The sequence below is a fragment of the Protomyctophum bolini genome (genome assembly GCF_963924005.1).
Source record: "Protomyctophum bolini genome assembly, chromosome: 15".
In the NCBI taxonomy this organism is placed as follows: Eukaryota; Metazoa; Chordata; class Actinopteri; order Myctophiformes; family Myctophidae; genus Protomyctophum; species Protomyctophum bolini.
Genome location: NC_137876.1, coordinates 275321 through 287820, shown reverse-complemented (window position 1 = coordinate 287820; position 12500 = coordinate 275321). Strand labels below are relative to the sequence as shown.

General features: G+C 45.2%; 1 protein-coding gene across 1 annotated transcript in view; it reads left to right on the top strand.

The window, feature by feature from the left end:
- LOC308329112 (aarF domain-containing protein kinase 1-like) overlaps nucleotides 1-1252 on the top strand; it is a 28813-nt gene extending 27561 nt beyond the window's left edge. The window contains exons 11-12 of the mRNA XM_080783320.1: nucleotides 296-489; nucleotides 1093-1252. Of these exons, the coding sequence (XP_080639446.1) occupies nucleotides 296-489; nucleotides 1093-1213 (315 nt within the window). The 3' untranslated portion in view covers nucleotides 1214-1252. The remainder of the gene's footprint in view (nucleotides 1-295; nucleotides 490-1092) is intronic.
- The last annotated feature ends 11248 nt before the right edge of the window (nucleotides 1253-12500 follow it).

Sequence of the window (12500 nt, the reverse complement as noted above, 5' to 3'; positions counted from 1 at the left end):
CAGACATGAGTCTGACAGCATGTCGTCATAGTAACTGTCACTCCACTGTTTATCCACTCTGACAGCTCTGACAATGCAGCTGTGTGTGTGTGTGTGTGTGTGTGTGTGTGTGTGTGTGTGTGTGTGTGTGTGTGTGTGTGTGTGTGTGTGTGTGTGTGTGTGTGTGTGTGTGTGTGTGTGTGTGTGTGTGTGTGTGTGTGTGTGTGTGTGTGTGTGTGTGTGTGTGTGTGTGTGTGTGTGTGTGTGTGTGTGTGTGTGTGTGTGTGTGTGTGTGTGTGTGTGTGTGTCTCTCCAGGACATGGAGATCCGCTCCAACGCAGCGCGGTATCTGCCTCAGATCAGCGAGCTGCTGAATCGAGTTCCTCGCCAGATGTTGCTGCTGCTGAAAACCAACGACCTCCTGAGAGGCATCGAGACCACCTTGAAGACCAGAGCCTCGGCCTCCTCCTTCTTCACCATGTCCCGCTGCTGCGTCCGCGCCCTGGCCGCGTAAGACCCTAAACTATAGACCCTAGACCCTAAAAACTGACCCCTACTAGACCCTAAACTATATAGACCCTAACCCTTCATCAACATCTCGATGCTGTGAACTGTGGTGTTCACATGAGAATTATAAACTGTCTGGGTGTTCACATGAGAATTATAAACTGTCTGGGTGTTCACATGAGAATTATAAACTGTCTGGGTGTTCACATGAGAATTATAAACTGTCTGGGTGTTCACATGAGAATTATAAACTGTCTGGGTGTTCACATGAGAATTATAAACTGTCTGGGTGTTCACATGAGAATTATAAACTGTCTGGGTGTTCACATGAGAATTATAAACTGTCTGGGTGTTCACATGAGAATTATAAACTGTCTGTGGTGTTCACATGAGAATTATAAACTGTCTGGGTGTTCACATGATAATTATAAACTGTCTGGGTGTTCACATGATGATTATAAACTGTCTGGGGTGTTCACATGAGAATTATAAACTGTCTGGGTGTTCACATAAGCCTGAGTAGACGATAAAATAACCAAAAGTTATTTTGAAAGTGAAATGTCCAATAATCTCTCTCTCTGTCTGTCTGTCTGTCTGTGTACACAGACACCAGAGGAGTGAGACAGGCTCGACAGTGAGACGGATCTGGATCTCCTTGGAGGAGAGACTGACTCTGTGGAAGATCAACATCTACCAGATGTATCTGTGGATGACCTGTCTGTGGTGACCTGTCTGTGGTGACCTGTCTGTGGTGACCTGTCTGTGGTGACCTGTCTGTGGTGACCTGTCTGTCTGTCTGTCTGCGGTGTGGACACTACTATTCCTCAATCTACGAATGTTATATAAATCTATATATTCTGGAACTACAGCTCCTGAAATCCCAGTAATCTCACAAAAATATAAAATATAATTTTTATTTTTTATTTTTTTTCTGCTAAGCAGCAAGCTATATATGCTTAGATGATTTATATTTATATTAGAATAAATTTGCGCGACTGTAAAGACGAAACGGAAGTGGGGAGGAAGGTTCACTTCCGCATTATATTTGACTCATGATCAGAGCTTCCGTTGCTCCAGACTGTATGACGGAAGCATTTATATTTTACTCATGATCAGAGCTTCCGTTGCTCCAGACTGTACGACGGAAGCATTTATATTTTACTCATGATCGGAGCTTCCGTTGCTCCAGACTGTATGACGGAAGCATTTATATTTGACTCATGATCAGAGCTTCCGTTGCTCCAGACTGTATGACGGAAGCATTTATATATATTTGACTCATGATCAGAGCTTCCGTTTCTCCAGACTGTATACGACGGAAGCATTTATATTTGACTCATGATCAGAGCTTCTGTTGCTCCAGACTGTACGACGGAAGCATTTATATTTGGCTCATGATCAGAGCTTCCGTTGCTCCAGACTGTATGACGGAAGCATTTATATATATTTTACTCATGATCAGAGCTTCCGTTGCTCCAGACTGTACGACGGAAGCATTTTATATTTGACTCATGATCAGAGCTTCCGTTACTCCAGACTGTATGATGGAAGCATTTATATTTTACTCATGATCAGAGCTTCCGTTGCTCCAGACTGTATGACGGAAGCATTTATATTTTACTCATGATCAGAGCTTCCGTTGCTCCAGACTCTATGACGGAAGCATTTATATTTTACTCATGATCAGAGCTTCCGTTGCTCCAGACTGTATGACGGAAGCATTTATATTTTACTCATGATCAGAGCTTCCGTTGCTCCAGACTGTATGACGGAAGCATTTATATTTTACTCATGATCAGAGCTTCCGTTGCTCCAGACTGTATGACGGAAGCATTTATATTTGACTCATGATCAGAGCTTCCGTTGCTCCAGACTGTACGACGGAAGCATTTATATTTTACTCATGATCAGAGCTTCCGTTGCTCCAGACTGTACGACGGAAGCATTTATATTTGACTCATGATCAGAGCTTCCGTTGCTCCAGACTGTATGACGGAAGCATTTATATTTTACTCATGATCAGAGCTTCCGTTGCTCCAGACTGTACGACGGAAGCATTTTATATTTTACTCATGATCAGAGCTTCCGTTGCTCCAGACTGTATGACGGAAGCATTTATATTTTACTCATGATCAGAGCTTCCGTTGCTCCAGACTGTATGACGGAAGCATTTATATTTTACTCATGATCAGAGCTGCCGTTGCTCCAGACTGTATGACGGAAGCATTTATATTTTACTCATGATCAGAGCTTCCGTTGCTCCAGACTGTACGACGTAAGCATTTATATTTGACTCATGATCAGAGCTTCCGTTGCTCCAGACTGTATGACGGAAGCATTTATATTTGACTCATGATCAGAGCTTCCGTTGCTCCAGACTGTATGACGGAAGCATTTATATTTTACTCATGATCAGAGCTTCCGTTGCTCCAGACTGTACGACGGCAGCATTTATATTTTACTCGTGATCAGAGCTTCCGTTGCTCCAGACTGTACGACGGAAGCATTTATATTTTACTCGTGATCAGAGCTTCCGTTGCTCCAGACTGTACGACGGAAGCATTTATATTTTACTCCTGATCAGACCTTCCGTTGCTCCAGACTGTACGACGTAAGCATTTATATTTGACTCATGATCAGAGCTTCCGTTGCTCCAGACTGTATGACGTAAGCATTTATATTTGACTCATGATCAGAGCTTCCGTTGCTCCAGACTGTACGACGGAAGCATTTATATTTTACTCGTGATCAGAGCTTCCGTTGCTCCAGACTGTACGACGGAAGCATTTATATTTGACTCATGATCAGAGCTTCCGTTGCTCCAGACTGTACGACGGAAGCATTTATATTTGACTCATGAGCAGAGCTTCCGTTGCTCCAGACTGTACAACGGCAGCATTTGAACATTGTGAGACGATACTGTGTGGATGACTTCTACAACACTGGTTTTCAACTCTTTTCACATCAAGATCCATTATTTATTTATTCTGCATCTGAGCCACGGACCACCATCTGATGACATTTAGCCTCTCAGAACCAACACGTAAAATATGTTATCGTTGGATTAGATTTTGTCCACTATTCCATCCGTGCTGTATTAATGGTACCATTAGGGGAGATTACAGGCAAACGCTGATCAAAATAACAATTCTTCTACATTCTGTAATTGTGTTTAGACTTCTGGTAAATTAACTAATGCAGATTTTTAACAATAGTTTACTTGAGAGTCTCTCAACAGTTAAAGATACAACAAGAGGGTCCATGGTGAACTCATGGGTAGTTTATAGATGTTGAACTCATGGTTGGTTTATAGATGTTGAACTCATGGGTAGTTTATAGATGATAGTAGTTAGTAGTTAGTTGGTAGTTTTTTGGTCGTTTTTTCGTTTGTTGCTCAGCGTGAAGTTGAACCGATAAAATACCTCAGAAGATAAAGTTTGCGTCCAGTGACATCACAGTGACATCACAGTGACATCACAGTGACATCACTGAACGTGTGCAGTGTGGATCCTCTATTCGACATTATTCTATTGATGACTTTTTTTTGGGGAATAAGAATTAAAAAAGTTAAAACTGTTGATGTATTTATTTATCTGTCTGTGAACGTTACAGGTATGGTGTGTGTGCGTGCGTGTGTGTGTGTGTGTGTGTCTGTGTCTGTGTGCATGTGTGTGCGTGTGTGTGTGTGTGTGTGTGTGTGTGCGTGCGTGCGTGCACGTGTGTGTGCGTGTGCGCGTGTGTGCGTGTGCGCGTGTGCGTGCGTGTGTGTGTGTGCGTGCGTGTGCGTGTGTGTGTTTGTGTGTCCGTGTGCGTGTGCGCGTGCGCGTGCGTGTGCGCGTGCGTGTGTGTGTGTGTGTGTGTGTGTGTGTGTGTGTGTGTGCTCTCAGACAGTCCTGTGGCCACAGGAGAACTATTAATTTCTATCACACCCAGTTCTGTCACCTACAATACACTGTCTCTCTCTCTCTGTGCGTCTGTGTCTCTCTATCTCTCTCTCTTTCTCTCTCTGTCTCTCTCTGCTCAGACACGAGCACACACACACGCATGCATGCACGTACACACGCACACATGCACGTACACACGCACACACACACACACACACACAGTGTGTTAAAAGCCTCTGTGTGAGATGAGAGGGCATCTAATCTCAGTCCGTTTCCAAGACTACAAGGAGAACAGATTTATAGATATATTATAGTTTGTGGATCTGTAGATCTGTCTGTTTTTTCAACCTCAAGGTCCACTATTTATTTATTCAGCGTCTGAACCACGGACCACCATCTGATGACATTTAGCCTCTCGACCCATCTGAGTCACGGACCACCATCTGATGACCTTTAGCCTCTCAGACCCATCTGAACCACGGACCACCATCTGATGACATTTAGCCTCTCAGACCCATCTGAACCACGGACCACCATCTGATGACATTTAGCCTCTCAGACCCATCTGAACCACGGACCACCATCTGATGACATTTAGCCTCTCAGACCCATCTGAGTCACGGACCACCATCTGATGACCTTTAGCCTCTCAGACCCAAAACTAAAGAATATTGTTGTTGTCGTTGGATCAATATAAAATATTTTACTTTACAATAAGTTAATACTAAATAATCCATAAAATACTTTTACTTAATCTAGCCACAACAGTGCATAGGACCTGCATGGAAACATCCTATCCTGCTCTGTTTTTATTACATTTAAATTAATTAATCAATAATAATCAATCAATACATTTCAATGAATGACCACCATGACTCTCAGTTGCGGGTCCATTTGGTTCCATGTCTTTGATTAGAAATTAAGGGCCGATTCATGACTTACTTGACTTACTTTGACTTAATCCTCTTCACCCCGTCGAGGGGCACAGGGCGTTTACCCAGTCGAGGGGCATAGGGCGTCCACCAGAGCTCTCCATCTCACTCTCTTCTGGGCCTGCAGCGCTTTTGCTTCCTGCCAGCTCATTCCAATGTCCTTTAGGTCCTGGAGAGTGGAACGTCTCCAGGTGTTTCTTGGCCTATAGCCTGTTTCCTCTTCCCCTGTGGGTTGTAGTCCAGGGCCTGTTTCCTCTTCCCCTGTGGGTTGTAGTCCAGGGCCTGTTTCCTCTTCCCCTGTGGGTTGTAGTCCAGGGCCTGTTTCCTCTTCCCCTGTGGGTTGTAGTCCAGGGCCTGTTTCCTCTTCCCCTGTGGGTTGTAGTCCAGGGCCTGTTTCCTCTTCCCCTGTGGGTTGTAGTCCAGGGCCTGTTTCCTCTTCCCCTGTGGGTTGTAGTCCAGAGCCTGTTTCCTCTTCCCCTGTGGGTTGTAGTCCAGGGCCTGTTTCCTCTTCCCCTGTGGGTTGTAGTCCAGGGCCTGTTTCCTCTTCCCCTGTGGGTTGTAGTCCAGGGCCTGTTTCCTCTTCCCCTGTGGGTTGTAGTCCAGGGCCTGTTTCCTCTTCCCCTGTGGGTTGTAGTCCAGGGCCTGCCTTGTGGTGTTCTCTGTGTCCTTTCTCAGGGTGTGGCCTATCCAGTTCCACTTTCTGCGTTTGATGGTACTATCTCTATACTGTCCTGTTTTGTGATCCTCCATAACTCCTCATGTGTGGTTTCGATGGGCCACCATAGCTTGAGGATGTAACGCAGGCATTTGTTTACAAACACCTGGAGCTTGTTTATTAGGCCCTCGGTGGTCTTCCATGTTTCAGAGCCATAGAGCAGGACGGTCTTCACATTGGTGTTGAAGATCCGTAGCTTGGTGTTGTTAGAGAGCTGTTTGGATATCCAGATCGATCGCAAAGTCCTAAATGCCAGCTGTGCTTTGCTGATTCTTTGCTCTATGTCCCGGTCTGCTCCTCCAGCCCTGCTGATGTTGCTCCCTAGATATGTAAGTGTTCCAGGTCTTCTATGGCCTCTCCTCCCAGTGCGACGGGTCTTCTATGGCCTCTCCTCCCAGTGCGACGGGGTCATGTGTACCCTGATGGAGTCCCTCTCCTCCCAGTGCGACGGGGTCATGTGTACCCTGATGGAGTCCCTCTCCTCCCAGTGCGACGGGGTCATGTGTACCCGCATGGCCTCTCCTCCCAGTGCGACGGGGTCATGTGTACCCGCGGATTTATCTTCATTGTCTTCGTTTTAGCGGTGTTGATCTTGAGCCCAAGCTGTTCGCTGTTTGCCTGCAGTCTGTCTGTCTTCTGTTGCATGTGTGTGTGTGGTTTTCAGAGAGTATTGCAAGGTCATCTGCAAAGTCCAGGTCCTGGAGCTGTGTAAACGAGGTCCACTGGATTCCTGTCCGATGTTCTTTGGTTGTTTTTCTCATTATCCAATCAATGGCAAGGGCCGATTCATACTCCTATCTTACCGCTGTTTCGGCGCTGTAGAGCCGCTGTAGTGCCGAAATGTTCAGTAGCACCGAAGAGGCGACTTTAGGACGCTCCCCCCCCCCCCCCGAACCTCAAATGATGTCACGTTGTAGGCTCTACAGAGCCGAACCGACTTTTATTCGGCTCTAAAATAGGAGTATGAATCGGCCCTTAGGGGTCCATTTGGTTCCAATTTGATTAGAGTTGGTATAGTTAGTATATGTCTTTGATTGACAGCGGTCTGTTATATTAGAGTTGGGGTCCATTTGGTTCCTACATAAAGGCATATTTAAATTTAAATTATACGTCATTGAAGACATTCTAGAACACTGAGGTTACCTCCAGTAGCTCAGATATTAAGATATTAAGGTGTATAAAATACACTCAGGGGGGGGGGCTTTAGAGCTTCCCTCAACCAATCAGGTGTAATGATTCCATCATCCAATCAGATGTAATGATTTGAGTTACACTGTTAAATAAACTAAACTGTAATGGAGCTGATTGGTCACTATCCAGTGAGAGGCCTATAACACACCGCTGAATTCAGCGATTGACCAATCAGAATCAAGCATTCAACCGAGCCGTGTGATAGGCTGGTATATATATATCAGGCATTGGGAGGTCTGGTGGCTCACTAGCGCCCCCATGTGGTGGAGCCAGCAGAATGCACTCATCATCCCCACGGTTTGGGCCAAATGTTGGGGGGGATGAGATGAGAGAGTTTATGAGAACCTTCTAACAGTCCTGACCCCTTCCCTCAAGATAATGCCGATCACTGGCATCGGAATGTGATGATGTAAACGCCTAGTCGACCGTCGTTCGTCATAGTTTTAGTTGACGTTCACACACACACACACACACACACACACACACACTCAAACATCTGTGCGTGGGTGCGTATACGTTTGTTCGTTCACACGTATGCACACCTGTCTCTCACGCACACGCACACACACACACACACACACAGTCACACGCACGCACACACACACACACACACAGCTCCCTGGGGGCGGGGCATTCTCTCACACAAAAGAGATAACACACTGATGTGATCAATAACACTTTACTGTGTGTGTGTGTGTGTGTGTGTGTGTGTGTGTGTGTGTGTGTGTGTGTGTGTGTGTGTGTGTGTGTGTGTCATTGAATCAGACCTTTCTAAGTAGAACAACCTATTTCTCACTGCAGTCAACACCGTAAAGGGTTGCCATGTCTGCTTATTAAAACACTGCAGTCAACACCGTAAAGGGTTGCCATGTCTGCTTATTAAAACACTGCAGTCAACACCGTAAAGGGTTGCCATGTCTGCTTATTAAAACACTGCGGTCAACACCGTAAAGGGTTGCCATGTCTGCTTATTAAAACACTGCAGTCAACACCGTAAAGGGTTGCCATGTCTGCTTATTAAAACACTGCAGTCAACACCGTAAAGGGTTGCCATGTCTGCTTATTAAAACACTGCGGTCAACACCGTAAAGGGTTGCCATGTCTGCTTATTAAAACACTGCAGTCAACACTGTAAAGGGTTGCCATGTCTGCTTATTAAAACACTGCAGTCAACACCGTAAAGGGTTGCCATGTCTGCATATTATAACACATGCCGACATGGCAACCCTTTACGGTGTTGACTGCAATTATAACACTGCGGTCAACACCGTAAAGGGTTGCCATGTCTGCTTATTAAAACACTGCAGTCAACACCGTGAAGGGTTGCCATGTCTGCTTATTATAAGCCAATATTCACCTGCCTATAGAATTTACAATTTTGGCATTTAGTAGATGCTCTGAATCCAGAGCGACTCAGAAATCACACCTGTGTGAAGTGAGGGGCGCTCATATCATCGTACATCAACATGACGTAACATGTCGCTTTGCTCATATAGACACATAATTATGACGTAAATTCTCCATTCATTGTCAATGGGAATTAATGTTTGTGTAAAATAATAACATACACAATAATAATAGGACAAAATGCTGAATATAGGAGGGGCTATAGCACCCCCTGCAGTGGCCAGGTACTCCTACGGTGCACAGAGCAGTTTTGAAGGAGTCTAGGGATTCACATGTCGTAACGGCTGTTGGAATACAGTTCCACATTTTAGTGTCATGGGAGCGGAAATTAATTTAACAAATATGTTAAATTAAAATGTCAAAATGTCAAAATGAACATGTGACGTGTCAAACCAGGCTGTTTTCATCATTCTGAAAAAACACTCCTTGGGCTGAAAACGGATGTAGACGTCATGACGAATGTGACGACATTTTGGGCACATTAATTGGGAAAGTGGCCGTTTTTAGCCCAATTAAGGAGTGTTTTTCGTGCAAATCTAATGCTCATCACGCACGCACGCATGCGCGCGCGCGCACACACACACACACACACACACACACACACACACCTACAAGAGTGTATCAATTAAAATCATCTTAGCATATATAGCGTGTGCGTGTGTGCGTGTGTGCGTGCGTGCGTGCAGAGGCAGCGGTGGCCGAGTGGATTGCGGAGCGGTCTAGATACCGGAAGGTCGCCAGTTCGAATCAGCGATCCGACACGTTAAAATTACCACCGTTGAAGTGCCCTTGGACAAGGCATTGAACCTCTACCATGAAATGTTCCATGTGGGCCTGGCTGTAAACAAGTATCTGATGCTTAGTCCAGTTACCCTTGGTAAACTTGATTTACCAGAAAGCATTTCTTCTTCTTCTTCTCGTGTGCATGCGCTCGCAGTAGGCTACACTCCAGCCATGCAACAACCAACTGCGCCTTTAAATGGCGTGCGTGGTGATGAGTGGAGGGCGGACCCGCCGAGCCTATAGTGAACGTGCGTGTGTGTGTGTGTGTGTGTGTGTGTGTGTGTGTGTGTGTGTGTGTGTGTGTGTGTGTGTGCGCGTGTGAGAGTGTGAGTGTGTTTGTGCCTCGCGCGCGCATGTGCGTAGCTTCTGTGCCATGTAACGGAGCGCGTCTCTCTCTCTCTCTCTCTCTCTCTCTCTCTCTCTCTCTCTCTCTCTCTCTCTATGTCTCTCTCCCCCTGGTGGTGTGTATCGGTACCTCGTCCAGCCACCAGTCCGCCGGTGTCGTCTCTAAACCCCGCAGAGCTCCCTGTGTGTTACCGGTGGATCCTCCGTCAGTGGATCTAAAAACAGGACTTTATTTATCGTCGCGGAACCTTTTCACACGCGCATACAACATACATACATACATATATACGTATGTGTGTGTGTGCGTGCGTGCGTGCGGATATGCCTCTTCTTCACACACCGTTAACCTGAGGTGAGTGTCTTAATTTAGTCACTGTTTAAATGCGCGTGCACGTCTTTATTTTAGTCAGTATTTTATATTTTCCATTTAATGGTTTTTTTGGGGGGGAGGAGAGGGGAGGGGAGGGGAGGGGAGGAGGAGGAGGAGGAGGGGTGGGGGGGCGTCAAAAAAATATGATCCGACATGTCGTAGAAAAGCATCGAAGTTTCGGGGAGGGGAGGGGCCGATGGGTGGGGGTGGGGGGGGTAGAGGCATTGGGGGGAGGGGGTACCCCCCCCCCCCCCACACACACACACACACACACACACACACCCTGTTTTTAGGGTCGACACCCTGCTTTATTCTAAGACCTCCGGATGATCTAGGATGGTTTATAAACCTAGGGTTCTATATTCTAGGGTTTATAAACCTAGGGTTCTATATTCTAGGGTTTATAAGGGTTCTATATACACGACTCGATACAACAACTGTTAACTGTGAGTGGACGACGCCATAAAGCGTTACAGGGTCCACCATGTTCAATTCATCAAGATAACAATTAGTGACGCACAAAAAATAATAACTGGAAATCAATAGAGGTAAAAAAGTAAAGGAACAAACACATACATACCCATGGGGGGGGGGGGGGGTTACCATCTAGGCAGTGACGGATTAACCCCTACATGGTCCAAGGGCCCCTGGTCCAAGGGCCCCCATAGCGTGCATGCAGAATTTTCGTGTTTTAACCCGTGTTTCTTTTCGTGTATTTATCAACTTTTTGACAGAAAATGAACAATTCAGTGGCCCATGAGGGCCAAGGGCCCCTGAGAGCCAAGGGCCCCACTGGCCCAATGACTAATTTGGCCCTGAATAGGGCAGTCCCTACAGGCCACACCCCGTCTAAAGCCTAAAGCAGGTTCTAGATTAGGGTTTATAGGGTTCTAGATTAGGGTTTCTAAACCTATAGGGTTCTAGATTATAGGGTTTCTAAATGTATAGGGTTCTAGATTATAGGGTTTCTAAATGTATAGGGTTCTATATTATAGGGTTTCTAAATGTATAGGGTTCTAGATTAGGGTTTCTACATTTATAGGGTTCTAGGGTTCATAAAGATAGGGTTCTATAGGGTTCTAGATTAGGGTTCATAAAACAATAGGGTTCTAGATTAGGGTTTCTAAACCTATAGGGTTCTAGATTAGGGTTTCTAAACCCATAGGGTTCTAGATTAGGGTTTCTAAACCCATAGGGTTCTAGATTAGGGTTTCTATAGGGTTATATATTAGGGTTTCTATAGGGTTGTATAGATTAGGGTTCATAAAGATAGGTTTCTAGGTTTCTAGGGTTCATAAAGATAGGGTTCTAGGGTTCTAGGTTTCTAGGGTTTTTAAAGATAGGGTTCTAGGGTTCATAAAGATAGGGTTCTAGGGTTCTAGGGTTCATAAAGATAGGGTTCTAGGGTTCTAGGGTGTAATGTAGGCCTGTTCTAATGAAGGTTATATTAATCAGAGACGTGTTGTTGTAGTTCCAGGAGGAGGAGGTTGTAGGTTTGCCATATTCAGAAGAACAGACTCTCCTCCCGGTGCGTTTTTGGCGTTGCGTTGGTCGCGTCGCGCCGCGCGTGTCCGTCTGTGTGTGTGTGTGTGTGTGTGTGTGTGTGTGTGGGGGGGGGGGGGTGTCATGGTGACGGTCACGGATGGACAAGAAGAACACCCCCCCCCCCCCCCTCCCTCCCCGCCTGGACGGGTGGATAGAATTACCCTCTGTCTCTTTTTCTGTTGATGCTCCGATAGGCCCCGTTCTCTCTCTCTCTCTCTCTCTCTCTCTCTCTCTCTCTCTCTCTCTCTCTCTCTCTCTCTCTCCCTCTCTCTCTCTCCGTGTATATTTGAATGAGCAAAGCAACAATAATTATATTAATAATCGAAGCTTGTGTTCCTGTTATAAAGGCTGTATATTATATAATCAGATAGTATATTAATTAATTAATTGATCGGGGTTAAAGGCTGTATAATAAACAGGTTATCAGACGGAACTGGATCTCCTAAAACGCGCTGAATAAATCATGTCTTCTGTCCACGGTCAGATTCTCGGGTTTCTGTTTTAGCAGTAAACTAAAACACACTGTTTTACACCAACTAAACAACGCTTTAACAACACGACCTCTTCCGGTTCGATTAGCTTACAATTCATATGAGAGAGAGAGAGAGAGACCCTGACCTTGTGATAAATTACTTTTACAGAATGCTAAAACGTATATTTATACACATGATTTTAACCATTTATTATTTATTATTATTACTATTATTATTATTATTATTATTATTCAACCAGTATAGACTATATTGAGCTATTCTTGTTTATGGATGAAAATAGGAAAATAAACGCATTTCAAAGGGTGTGAATTTATTCTGTTTTCTCCAAAAGGCATGTTTAGTTTAGTA